Source organism: Amphiura filiformis, chromosome 1 (genome assembly GCF_039555335.1).
Source record: "Amphiura filiformis chromosome 1, Afil_fr2py, whole genome shotgun sequence".
Taxonomy (NCBI): Eukaryota; Metazoa; Echinodermata; class Ophiuroidea; order Amphilepidida; family Amphiuridae; genus Amphiura; species Amphiura filiformis.
Window position 1 is genome coordinate 34,460,075 of NC_092628.1, and position 14,067 is coordinate 34,474,141.

Consider the following 14,067-nt stretch of genomic DNA (forward strand, 5'->3'; position numbering starts at 1 on the left):
GTTTTAAGTGTTTTATTTTTGTTATTATTGTGCTTAGAACTCAATCCATGTGTAGAGGGTACTGCTACATGTGAAACCAAAGACAACTATGGATGCATTTATCTTGGCAACAATGAGCATGAGTGTGGTTGTCTGGAAGGATATGAAGATAATAGTGGAACATGTGAAGGTAAGGTTTGAAAATTGAATTTAATCCATGTGTTGAGGGTACTATTCTCTGTGTCCAATCAAAGACAAATATGGATGCATTTATCTTGGCAACAATGAGCATGAGTGTGGTTGTCTAGAAGGATATGAAGATAATAGTGGAACATGTGAAGGTAAGGTTTGAAAATTGAATTCAATCCATGTGTTGAGGGTACTATTCTCTGTGTCCAATCAAAGACAACTATGGATGCATTTATCTTGGCAACAATGAGCATGAGTGTGGTTGTCTGGAAGGATACAAAGATAATAGTGCAATATATCAGGGTATGGTTGAACACTTAACACTACTTTGTACTAATTTACTAAAAAAATACTGAAGAATAATGAACAATTATGCTACAGAGTACTGTTAAATCATTTTGTGCATGAAATGTGAAAATTATGTTTTCTTAAAAAAAACAAATAGTTTTTTTTTTTAAATCTTTTGAATACTGCAGAGAATTTGAGCAGGTTAGCACCTCTGCTATTACTGTTGTTACATTTAATTCTTGGACATGTTGTGTACATTTGGAAGCACCAAGTGCATCCCATAAGTGTATGATCCAATCACACTGGTCAGGGCCGTCGCTAGGGGGGGGGTATGGGGGTGACACCCCCCTACACAATTTTGTCGGCAACAATTGACTGTTGTCGTCAAAACCATGTGATTATCGGGCAATGTTTTCATTAAGCAGACGGTCATCAAGGTCGCAGTTTCTGCAACATACACAGTCCCTATGCACATCATGCACAGAAAGGAACATACATATTTGTTTGAGAATTAAACATAATAGTAATTAACCAATGAATTTCTGTTTGAGTGATATAAGTTTGTACTTCTCACCACTCGACCGTCATCTTTTCTTGCAGCTGTCAACCCATGTGATGGTGATGAGTGGAGAACTGTCTGCTCAGCATTACATTTCACAGAATGTGTGTATGATGGTCCTGGAGATTATAGTTGTGCCACATGTATACCATCTCGTACAGAAGTAGATGGTGTCTGTGAAAGTAAGTGTGAATGCAGCATACACAAAACATTTTCAAAACTTGTTGCAAATATTGCCACAAAATGTTTGAAACATAATGTTATTTAAATGTTGACAAACATTTTCTTTATTTCATGCAAATAATTTACAAAAACAATTTGTCAACATTGTAAGAATATTTAATATAGCAATGTTACAATACAGAATGCTTAAAATTGTAAATTTTTTATAATTGCCATAAAATTTGTATTATAACGCAAATTACAAAAAATGCAGATAATTTGATAACAGAAGGACATTCCTCGTATTTGAAATACAATTTGGTGTCCCTGATGCTCATGTCCCACAAAAAATACTGTACAAAGGTGGGTGACGGCACCCTAAACTTTTAGTAATTCAAACAACAGATTTCAGGTTTATAAATCATACGCCTTTGCGAGTACACCTAATAACTCGTCATTCTGCGTCACGACGCTCTGCACCGATGCGCACATCGTTTATCGAACATCGTTACTGCACATTGCAAGTCAGCGTGACGTAAAATGAGGAGTTCTCAGGTGTACTCGCAAAGGCTTATGGGATTTACCAAAAAGGTCGATTCAGCTTTTGGGCTGTTCTATTTGAAATCCATACACCCCCTATGGGAGACATGACCTCCTTGTAGATTTTAAATGGAGTCACCCATTCAGGTTACCCCATTTGAAATCTACACCCCCTGCATGGAAGATTAAGGTCATGTCTTCCATAGGGGTATGAATTGAAAAAGGAACATCTTGTTTGTTAAAATGTTTGCCACTAAATCGTGGCAGTTGAAAATTCCCTGAAGATATTGATAAACTCATCACACCAACTATGGTGGTTCCTGTCACTTAGGAAACAGTCGGAGTTGTCAGCATGATGTAACCACTAGCAAAATGTCACTAAAACACCTTCATTTTACTTGGAATTGTACAAAAAGAACTATGTTATGTTAACAACTTTACTATTATATGATCCTTATCCAATAGTGTATTCATTATTTTCCTACAGAGCATAAACGATATGTTGTATCTGTCAAACTCACTTCATTTGGTGCAGAAACCACTCTCACAGAAACCCTAGAGGACACCACTTCAGCAGAATTCCTAGATCTACAAACTAAAGTTTGTAAATATGTAAGTTTTTATGAAAGAACAGTAAGGAGAAAGGGAGTTAAGGAGGAGGATGGTTAGAATATAGACAAATCCAATTTCATGCATTCCTATACCTTAATGGCTGCCAAAGTTGGGTCCCCGTCGGCTCAATCTTACCTAAAATGTGACATAATGCGGCCTTGGAGGGTATTTTAAACTCCATTCTATCACCCGTGTTACACGTAGACAAAAGAATGATGACAGTTTACAACACAAAAGAATCTAACATCGATTTTTAAGCGGCTTTATGGTGTTGCGGGGACCCAAAGATGGCCGACCAAATCCTGACCATGACTTAGCTCATTGGATTCGTCTATAGCTTAAGTAAAAATGTGGCAGTTTGATGCACTTGTCCCATAATTATAAGTCTATTTCTATATAGTCACTATTTTGTTTCAGATCATTATAATATGTAGTCATTTAGTTCTGCTTTATGTTCTACATCTTGTCCTCATCCAAAAATGATTTTCTTCTTTTTTTTTATTAGAAAAATAGGAGGATAGAGTAGACCCTTGGAACAAAAGCATATAGATCATCCCAAATCATAAAACATCAGTCAAAATACATATACAATCCACACAACCAACAATGGTCATGCAACCAAACATCTGATCATGCTGATTAAATTACATGCACATGATTAAAGCTTATAAATTGACAAGGATACCTTATAAAAGTATTAAATATACTACATAAACTAGTGCACTAAGGAGTACTGCCACACAAAGGAGGGCATGCTTAGATCACAAATGCAAAAGAGTTAAAAAGGTCAAAGTGACAAGGCACAGCATCATCATCCCTATATCTTCATGTTAAAAATTGCCGTGATAGTACGGTGAATCCTCTCGTTTTTCAATAGCTACGCATGGCAATTTTGTTCGAGATAGGCCGAGCGACTCAGGCTAAGCATAGTACGACTATCATATGAGATACCACCAAGTTCTATTCTACACATTATTACGATTTGCGCATGCTCTAGTATCCCATATGGTGTTGCTATTACAAGGAAATTGATTTGTTTTCAGGTAAAACCCAGGTTTTGTTTTTAATACACTAACTTGAAATTAAATACACTAATTAGCAGCCATTGCTGTTTGCTCTGGATACATTTTTACTGCATTTTTGGCGTTAAGTTAAAATTGTGATATATTTAATTTTGAGAATTACAATTATATAAAGGAACACATTTAAGATCCAGGTGCTTGTATAATAGAATATTCGATCACATGTGTATATCACAATGCTTGTTTTCAGAGAATAAATAAATTGAATATCTTTTGTATGAAATGGGAAGGTTTTGTGTAAGAAAATAATGTAACAACAAAGTAATTATATTATAAATATAACATATTAATTATTATTGTCTTTCTCATGTGCCCTTACGGACAAACAAAGTATTTAAGCGAATTTAAAAATATGCATAATATTGTATCGTACTAGTGATATAAGAGATGCTTTTGTATTTGTGTGTGTTGTTTTTATTCTTTCTATCTTTTATTTATTTTTTCTCAAGTTATTTGTCTTTTGTCCTGTTTAATCTAAAAGCAAAATGAATAAAAAAATTTAAAAAATTGATGGATGTATTCACCATTGAGCGCCTAAAATGTTCAAATATAGGTCAAGGTCATCTGAGGTAGAATAAGTATTGATTATTAAATTGCAATTAAACAAACAAGATATTCCTGAAAAAAATTGGTGTCAGTTCCTATTTACAATGTAATTATTATTTGAATGTAATGTTAAAAATGGTTCCGAAAAATGGCCAAAAGCAATTCGACAAATAAAAAAAAATAGGCAAATGTGGTGACTAATTTGCATATCTTGCACAAAAATTGCATCGGATCTTACGACTGCCGCTTACCACAACCTCATCAAGTTACATCCCTATGCGTCTCACCAGTTCGAAATAAAAAAAAAAAAACACACCCAAAAACAATTTTGAAGTTAAATATGCAAATTAGCTACCGGTACCTAATTTATGCCAAAAATTACATCAAGTCTTAGAGCAGCCCACTTACCACCACCCTACCAAGTTATACCCCAATACACCTCACCAGCTCCGTGAAACTGCCGCTTACCACAACCTCATCAAGTTATATCCATATATTATACGCCTCACCAGTTCTTCAAAATGAAAAAAAAAAAAAAAAAAAAAACATTTTTAAGTTAAATATGCAAATTTGCTACTTAATTTGCATATTTTGCGCCAAAAATGCATCAAGTCTTAGGGCAGCCACTAACCGTCACCCTACCAAGTTAAACCCAGATACACCTCACCAGCTCCGAGAAACTAACCTGGAAGCCAAAGGCAAAACAAAGTTCACACAATACAAATGTATAAGACCCAATTATATCATAAGGCAATTTATAAGTCATTTTAAATGATTTTAAATGTGACGTATACAATTTGTCTATAACACAGGGAGATATAAAATGTAGGGATTTAGGTACTTTTTGTTCAATTTTCACAGAAATTGAAGGATTTTGACCTTTGTATTTGTTTGTCTGTTTACCCCTGGGTCGCTGAAACAAAGAATTATATTAATTAAATCACCTAATTTATAATTAATAAAGGACAAAGAAGGATAAAAGCAAAAGTATGCTTCATTTAGTTAAAACAATAGTAACATCCCTGTTGTGTACAAAAATATAACTCTATACGACAATGCAAATCAGGATCAATTCATGGACAAAGTGCACAGGGAAATGTTGAGTATGTAAATTAAATGGTACAGCCAAAATGCCAATGGGTATGTAATTTAACTAGAACAGCCTTAAATTGATATCGATATTAACATTGACGTCACATATTCGATTTATCACGTGATCGACAAACCTGTACTGCAGGAACTGACACAAAAAAAATATATATATATATATCACAATGCATATGTAAACTTTCTTTATCTATGTCAATAATAGAATATTGATTTCACCAACGGAGTATTGAGCTGTATGGAAAAATATTTATAATATAGGGTGTTGACACTGTGCAAGGTTTGAGTAATTTTGAACTTCCAAGTTCAGTGATCTTTGTCCACTATATTGGGATAAGTACTTATTACTCTGCCAAATACGATATCTTTAACATCTTGCACTATCATAGAGGGCGGGTGACATCAATGTTTGCTGTCACAGCAGCCTTTTTGCTAGCACTTGGCAATTTGTGTAAAGCATTTCACATGTTATACACAGATATGGCTAGTAACATGGTTTTCATCATTATGTGGAAATCATGACAATAAAACCATGCTTCCCCAGCCTACCCCCCCAATATTCCTTCCCTCTCTTCACACTTCGGACTGCCAAAAAATCCTTACCCCCACACCTTTTACACATGATAAAATTTTGGGAGCCAAGTGTAGCAACATTTCGCATATTTGAATGTTTCTGTATTGTTTTCCTGCACCTTTTTTATTTATTTATTCATCTTCCCCATCCTCTTGACCTTAGAAGTTTAATTATCAACTGAACTGCTGGGAATGATACCCACTCACATTACAAAGGCTGCATAGAAGAACACATGGTCTAGGAGCTTCTGCACTTTGATCGGGAGGGAAACTCCCTCCCCCAACTTAACGGCATTTGGTCTGCTTTTATTTCCCTTTTTTTTTCAAAATAAATTTTTTCCCTACTTACCGACTCCAGTTTGGCCACCCACCACAGCGATATCAAAAATAAAACAACTATTTTTATTTAGCTTTAGATAATAATCCTACATACTCTTATCATTTCTAGTTGAGATCAGCAATACGAGCAAGTAACCCAGACATGGAGGCTGAGCTGGCCCAAGGATCTTGTTACATCACCTCGTTAGAAGATGGAAGTATTATAGTTAATTCGGTCCTTGGTTTTGACGAGACAGCTAGTCATACTGAAGGAGATGTGCAGACAGCCATAACAGATGGTGCACCCGCTGTAGATCTCAGTGCTCAGGGCTTGACAGATCTCACAGTTGATGAGTCTAGCTTTTCTGTCAATGGTAAGTAAAGGTCAATTTGAGAGAGCACTATCACAATCTCACATGTGCTGTCATTAGTAGCCAAACCCAAGTTGCAAGGCGGTTAGAAATCGGTGTTTCAGTGCAGTAACATTGTAAGCGACTTTAAAGTGATTTTGCAGGAAAAGCATTTTTGTGTTTGAATCTGTTACTTATTTCCTATTTTCTTACATGTTATTGTTAAAAGTCCTTGACCTGTTTTATCAGTCATGTTTTTTGTCACTGATTTGGAATTGATATCTTTATTCTCGTTAAATAAATTTATAAATAGATTACCAGTATGATAAAGCATTTCATTATTTTGGAACGGAATTAACATATGTTATGGTTATTTTTTAAATTTTCAGATCCATCAAGCATTACATGTCCAGCAAACTATTGTTATGGCCGTGGTACATGTACCATAGAACAGCGCTATTATCAACCTGTTTGCACGTAAGTATTAACTTTGATAGGAAGGCACAATCTTTATGACTCAAACAAATTTGAGTATCATTCTGGTATACCCTGCCCACCCTGTGTTTTAGATTAAGTTATGGTTACAATTAGATTAGGATTATGGCTAGGGTTATAATTTGGGTGGGTTAGGGTTAGGTTGGGGTTATACTTGTGCACAGGGTATTCCAGAATTATTATTCTTAAATTTGTTGCAGATGTTTCTGAGTAACCATGTATTAACACTGATGAACCCCCGTTCACTATGGAGCTAATATCTCTACTTAAAGCCATATTGTAACATTTGCTGAGGAGGATACACTCAATATTTGTCAAAATTCTGGGTTTTTTTACACAATTGTAATGTACTTTGTTAAACTAACATACCCTCCAAAAATCAAGACTTTAGGTGCTGTAGTTGCTGTAGTTTTATTATGATGGAAACATATTAGTCAAACGTGTACACAATATTCATGACACAGTACGTACATTATGTACATATTGTGTGGGATACACACATCAATGGATCATGCCGTAGCACAACCTACGGAATGACATGCATTGACTATATCGGCACTAAATTCCAATTTTCTTTGCTTTATTTACCTCAGTTGTTCGACTCAAAATTTAAAAGGACATATCTGACAGTAAAAGCTAACATTTTATGGAAAAGTCTTTATCATATGTGATCTGCTCCGAAATGAGCATTATGTTGCAACTTTGTAGTTTTAAGACCCCTGCCTGCTGATTTGATGTTCTTTGTTTGAAGCACACCTGTGCATGCCAGAAGAATGTCTTTGTGAATGGTTGCCATTTTGAATGCAGGAAGTATATCCTTTGTGAATGAGGCACAATAGGGCATTCACTAAGAATGTACTACTATTCGCTGTAGAATTGACGTAAGGCTACCATAGCAATAGATGAATAACTTTTGAATAGATCGCCCTGCACTACAACGTTCACATGGTAACCTATGCCTTGAACCATAGATATCAAAGAAATGCTAATCACTCGCACCTGTAAGATTAGTATCTTTAACAAGAGCGGTATTGTAACAGTATTCAGTCTATAATTGCAGACATGCACAGGTGATGAGTGCAACCTGCTTGTAGTGCAGGGCAATCTATTCAAAAATTGTATTCAGCTAATACTATGGTAGTTAATCCGATTATTACATCACTTCTACAGCGAATACTTTTTTATTTTTAGGTATTCTTTCAAGATGGTTTATACATGTGTGCATCAAACAAAGAACATCAACTCAGCAGCCTGGATGTCTCAAACAGGGGCTATTTTTGAACGATGTCAGATCACCGAATAGGCCTATGTGTAGGCCTTTAAGAGCATTTTTAGTCGACCTGCTCAAATGAGATGCAAAAAGTGTTGATGAAGTAGAGAATGTCTTTGTGAATGGTTGCCATTTTTCAAAAGCATTCAAAAATTGACATTTTTACCTGAATGATGACCGTAAGAAAGGCTCTAACCATTGTCTACTATTCAAAGAAATATCACTTACATTGTTAATTGTATCTGCACGTAAATATTTTTATCTGCAGACATACACGATGAGTGCAACCTGCTTGTACAGGGCAATTCAAAATTATATTCAGCTATTACTATGGTAGTTAATCCAATTATTAAATAGCGAATACCCTGGTCTCAAAACTGGACCAATTTGCGATTTTATGCTCATTTTGTGGGCGCAGATCACATATTAATGTGTACATAGTCAAATTAATTTGTGTTTTACATGCATGATGGGTGATTTATGCATAAAATATAAATGAGTCCTAACTGAATTCCCATCAATACATCTTCAACTTGTACTGTGTGAACTCAAAGTACCATAATTAAAGATTGATTACATCACTTAATACTCTGTTACAACCTAAAATTAAATTGCTGATTTTCCTATAGTATAAAGATATTGTGATATCCTTTCAGCTTGCAGCCATTTACAAATATAATATGAATTTGTGTTATGTTTTTGTGTATAGGTGCTCGGATGGTTACTCAGGCGTATATTGTGAGGAAGACCGTAAGTAGATTACAGAGTATCATGTAAACATTTACTTCAAAGTCAAATGAAAATAAAGTTGCGATTCATTCTGATGAGATGCAGAGCTACATAGAAAAAAAGATGGCTGTCTGCCACTGTAAGGTCTACATGCAAGGAAAATGTCTTTGGAAGTTGTTTTCACCAATTTTCCCAAAATAATGCAGATTTATAGCCATTAGTTGAAACTTTTCATTTCCCATAGAAATGTAGTGACACAGCAAGAGGTGTTAGCATGGCCTAGCTTCCATACCCAAATAATGATGGTATCTGAGAGAGACTACCATGCTCACATATGGTGTTTCAAGTAGTGGCTGTAGGATGTCACTGACCCTAACGTTATCCTACCACATGTTACCCCTCTCATCAACTCGATCTTCTTGAATAGGGTTGATCACACACACACCCCCACACACACGAAAAAGAACCATTTTGGCACTACCCCAAAACGAAATTCCAAAAGGATATTCATCAAGTAATACATGTCAACCTCAAGTTTGGTAGTGACATGTTATAGTGCTAACTTTGTTGGTGGCTAAGAGGAAAGATAATTTGTTTGATCGAAAGGTGTGTGACCCTATTTGATAGCCGTTATTAAATGCAGATTTTGGTAGCAGGTAAAAGCTCATATTTTTTATATTTTATATGTGTATCCCTTGTGGACATTTTAGGCCTAAAATATGTATTGTTTAGGTGGTATGAACTATAACATGGTAGTTTAGTGGTTTACTCATGTATTGTTTTATGAGCCAATGTGATACATTTTTCTTCTAGACTCCAAACTGGTGGAGCTATAGAACTCACAACTTGAATTAAGAATTTTTGGGTTACGGGCCTCAATGTGAGGTAGAAAACACAATGAGTTAAAATCAGACCACTCACCTTTAATGTACTATTTTCTCTCTTCCTACAGCTCCAGGACGGAAACTCAGCGGAGGTGAAATTGCAGGTATTGTCATCGGATGCCTTGTATTCATCGTACTTGTTGTAATTATCATTGTTGTCATTATTAAAGTAGCTGGAAAAGGAACAAAGGTCCATCCTCCTACACCTGAGCCAGGCAATGATCCTGAACGACAATAATGACAAAATTATCAACAACTCTGTAAATATGTATACATTGGATATAAAAGAATAATATAATTATAGCAACAACATGGATGCCTTTTAAGTAGTGCCTTGAAATAAAACCACCCTGATTTGTTCCATGAAGAATTCCTTGAATGCTAATATTTATTGTGCCTTCTGGTACTTGGTAACTATATGTGAGATGAGAAGTATGTAAAATATGTACAAGAAAGACTTCCGATGTCAGACAATTTGATATTTTATGAAAAAAAATGTTTTTTCTGGAGATGTGCAATATTTGGTTAAGAATGTGCAATGTAATTATTTATTTTCTCAAGCAAATTATGTGTCCCCATTAGCTATTAGGAGGCAAATATCATTCCAATTTGTTTAAAAAGTTTTAAGGGTGATTGATTTATGGATGAATGGTTGAATTGGTCCAAGGTGGATTCATTACAGTTTTTGTCAGAGAAGGACGGCACTTGTTTACATTTTGAGAACGTGTAGAGCGTAAACACGGAAGTGGGGTTCTGATTGGCTGAATCAATCATCTGACAGTCATAGCAACAGACCGATAATCTGATTGGCCGATTGTGCGTCAAATCGTTGGTCGGCGCAAATCAAAGTGAACACAAAGCTCTGCATATGTCGCTCATTAACAGGGCGCTCATGTCAATGTGAGCAAAGGACTGCCGTTCTTCTGTATGTTATCCAGTGTAACATACTTACCCAGTGTAACATAAAATGAGAGTAGATTCATTGTAACACCTGACATTACAATGGGTAATAGGGATTAATAACCCATTATAAAGTTCTTATGAGTACAGGGTGTATTTCACTGAACTTGTAACACTTTGTATTTCAATTAACCATTTGCAAGTTACTTACTAGTCATAGCTTTACAAAGGATCCTTGCTGTAAATGGCTACTGCTTACAAAGTTTACCGATCACAAATTATTTTAGTGAAGGGGATTTTATGATGCATCATAAGCTGCGATGGATTTTGAGACTATAAATTTAAATAATGTGTTGTAAATGATAGTGAAATGGACCCAGACCACATCTATGATACAGACTGATAGTAACTTAATGATGAGACACATTAGATACGAGGGATAAAAAAATGAGCCAAATTCATCACTGAATCATTAGACCCTTGATTTGTCTTTTTTTAACAATTATAATTCTTATCAAGACTGGGTCATTAAATCAAAAGAAAGTGTGTTCTTATCCAAATTCTATGTAGGTCCACAAACCCATAAACTGTAACTTGGGTGTTCTTGATAACAATAGTAACTAATTAAAGCCATAATATGTAATCTTTCAAAATAAATTTTATTAATTGTTTTCAAACCTTATTTTGTGGTATATTTGTAATGTTTATACCTGTTCCAACTTACACAACTAATTGGAACCAGCCAAAACAATTTTGTAATGATAATGAATAAATGCCACAGAGAATCCTTAGTTAAATGGTCAATATAGTAAGTGGGTTTTTTCCTTTCATTTCATATTATTATTTCGGATCAAAGCTGATAGCAAACAGTTATTATTAATACATTTGTGTGAATGATTAACAAAATGAAAATTTGAAATCTTATTATTATGGCTTTAAATAACATGTAAATGTATTAATGTAGTGTAATTAGAAGTTTTTATGCCATGTGTGATTTGAAAACTTTATACTGTATTCTAAAAGCAATAATATTAATGTAATGTAGCCAAAGCAATAATTAATCATTGCAAGTAGTGTCCTATCATATTATTCATTTCTTCTGTCTTGTTGCATTGAAGAATAAAGATTAGTAGAATTAGAGTAAAGTTTGAAAATAAAGTTGTTTTGTAATCCGCTCTCGTATTTGGCATTAGGATTTTAAAAATAATACCAAATGACCAGGAATGTAAGAATGTCATCTAAATCTGATGTTAACTATGTGATAAAGAAAAATTGTCGAAGACATTTTAATTGCGGCATCTACCAGTAAAATGGGTTATTTCAGTTGAAATCCATACACACCCTATGGAAGACATGACCTTCATCTCCCACACAGGGGGTGTAGATAAATGGAGTCACCCATTCAGTGAACCCCGTTTAAAATTCACACTCCCTGTGTGGAAGATTAAGGTCATGTCTTCCATAGGGGTGTATGGATTGCAACTGGTAATCAAAATGATTGCAACCAACGACTTGTCATTTTTTTCACTATGTTATGCACCAGTTTAGGCTCATTTTTGTTGTTGATAGTTTGAAATTATAGTGTTATCGTCTCTAAGAATTTTTAGATCATGAAGATGGCCAATAATATTTATCCATCTCAGATTGACCAGGGGCATAGCCAGGGGTGGGGAAGTCCCCCTAGAAATCCTTCAGGGACAAAATAGGGAAGGCAAAGTGTCCTTAAAATGACTAAAACTGGGACAAAAAATTGACAAACGGGGGCAAAAATCTGGCTTTGCCCCCTCACACCAAAATCCTGGCTATGCTTCTGAGATTGACTATTATAATAGAAGCATCAGCTATTCAGAACTTTAATAAAAGGCAATATTTTCTTACCGGAAGATACATTGTTACTCTTTATCATTTATCAATTAGCATTGGGCTTTGGGAGTATTAAAATCTTAAATTCTTCAGTCTTATATTAAACATGGTCTTCTATTCTTTCTGATTCTGTTATTGATATGCAGCACATATGGCATATGCTTATCGTTGTTTTTGTTTGTTTGCTACAGAAAACATTCAATTATAATTATAAGTAATAAAAATAGTTGCAAGTTGTGTTAGGAGGGTAGCCTGAATCCCTCGGACCCCATCTCAAAACTATTAAACATGGCAAAACAAAATGTCCGTTTCTCATTTGCAATCACAACCAAATGACCGTGTATGTGTGTAGTAGTTGAAGGACTGGTGGATTCAGTCTAGTTAGAAGGGTATGATTAATTTATCAGTGCTATATCTGTACCAATGTTTCTGCAATCTGAATTTTGTAAATTATTTGTGTCAAGTGCAATACAATGAAAACAATTGAGCAATAGAGTAAATCACTATAATACCTTGATAATACAGTTCAACTGTGATGTAGATAAGACTTGTTATGTGAATTTGTAAGTGTACTTAAAATACCATAGAAACAATAGATAGACTTTAGATTTTTTGTAAAAATGTCTTTCTTATGAAGTGTGTGAAACCCCAAGATAGCTTTATTGTAAATATTAAGACAAAATATATTTATGTATTGAAGATAATACTCTAATGAGTGCTCAATAAATGTATAGGTCTATAATATACCAGAAGATATCTCTAATTTAACAAACCAAAAGCATATATCATACAATTTAAATCGTAATTACGATGTCTAAATATTTTGTGTTTTCATGTTTTTCCAACACAAAACAATCATGGTACCTTTTAATTATATACCAGCTGTTATATCTCTAGTGTAAAAGTCTATTTCTTATTAGGACCAACATCTTAATTGGAACTTTGTGTAATTTGGATCGAACTTAAATAATGTTATCTTCAATAAAATACAAATTTGGTTCAACTGTTTAAGGAATTGGATAGCAACGTTTGCACAGTATTTTCTGTAGGACATGAGAGCAAATCAGACACACCAAATTGCATTCTGAATATGAGGAATGTCCTCCTGGTATCAAATAATTTTGATTTGTTTTTTAAATTCGCGATATAATACAAATTTAGGTAAAATTATTACAAATTTATATTTTTATACTTTTTATATTTAACAGTCCTCAAAGCGAACTTTGTAAATCTAATGATATGTACTTATAGTGTATGTAGCTGGGAGGAAAAGCCATCCATCATTTGAAAATTTTGACCTTTTGTATCGAAGATATTAGGTCTTTTGGGGAAAAAATTTATATTTTTTAACGATATACCAGAAGATATTATCTTAAAGGAGAAACTATGTCAAAGCCAGCACGAAATTACAGCACATTGTCTATGGAGCAGTTTAGTATACATAATCATGCATAACTGGTAAACGCAAAATCAGAATCAACTGAAACTTTGGGAATAAACTTTTTTCGTGGATATCTACAGAAAAATGTCATAAAAAGAGGATGCTAGGATCACGAAATACTCCTTTAAATCAAGTGTCAAAAATATAAATTTTTAATAATTTTATTTTATATCGCAATTT

The 14,067-nt window shown here is 34.3% G+C and overlaps 1 protein-coding gene across 1 annotated transcript in view; it reads left to right on the forward strand.

Annotated features, from left to right (window-relative positions):
* Positions 1–14,067, forward strand: part of LOC140158579 (uncharacterized) — a 65,895-nt gene extending 51,828 nt beyond the window's left edge. The window contains exons 32-38 of the mRNA XM_072181720.1: positions 38–169; positions 1,057–1,197; positions 2,205–2,329; positions 6,086–6,329; positions 6,695–6,782; positions 8,780–8,820; positions 9,752–14,067. Coding sequence (XP_072037821.1) covers positions 38–169; positions 1,057–1,197; positions 2,205–2,329; positions 6,086–6,329; positions 6,695–6,782; positions 8,780–8,820; positions 9,752–9,921 — 941 coding nt within the window. The 3' untranslated portion in view covers positions 9,922–14,067. The remainder of the gene's footprint in view (positions 1–37; positions 170–1,056; positions 1,198–2,204; positions 2,330–6,085; positions 6,330–6,694; positions 6,783–8,779; positions 8,821–9,751) is intronic.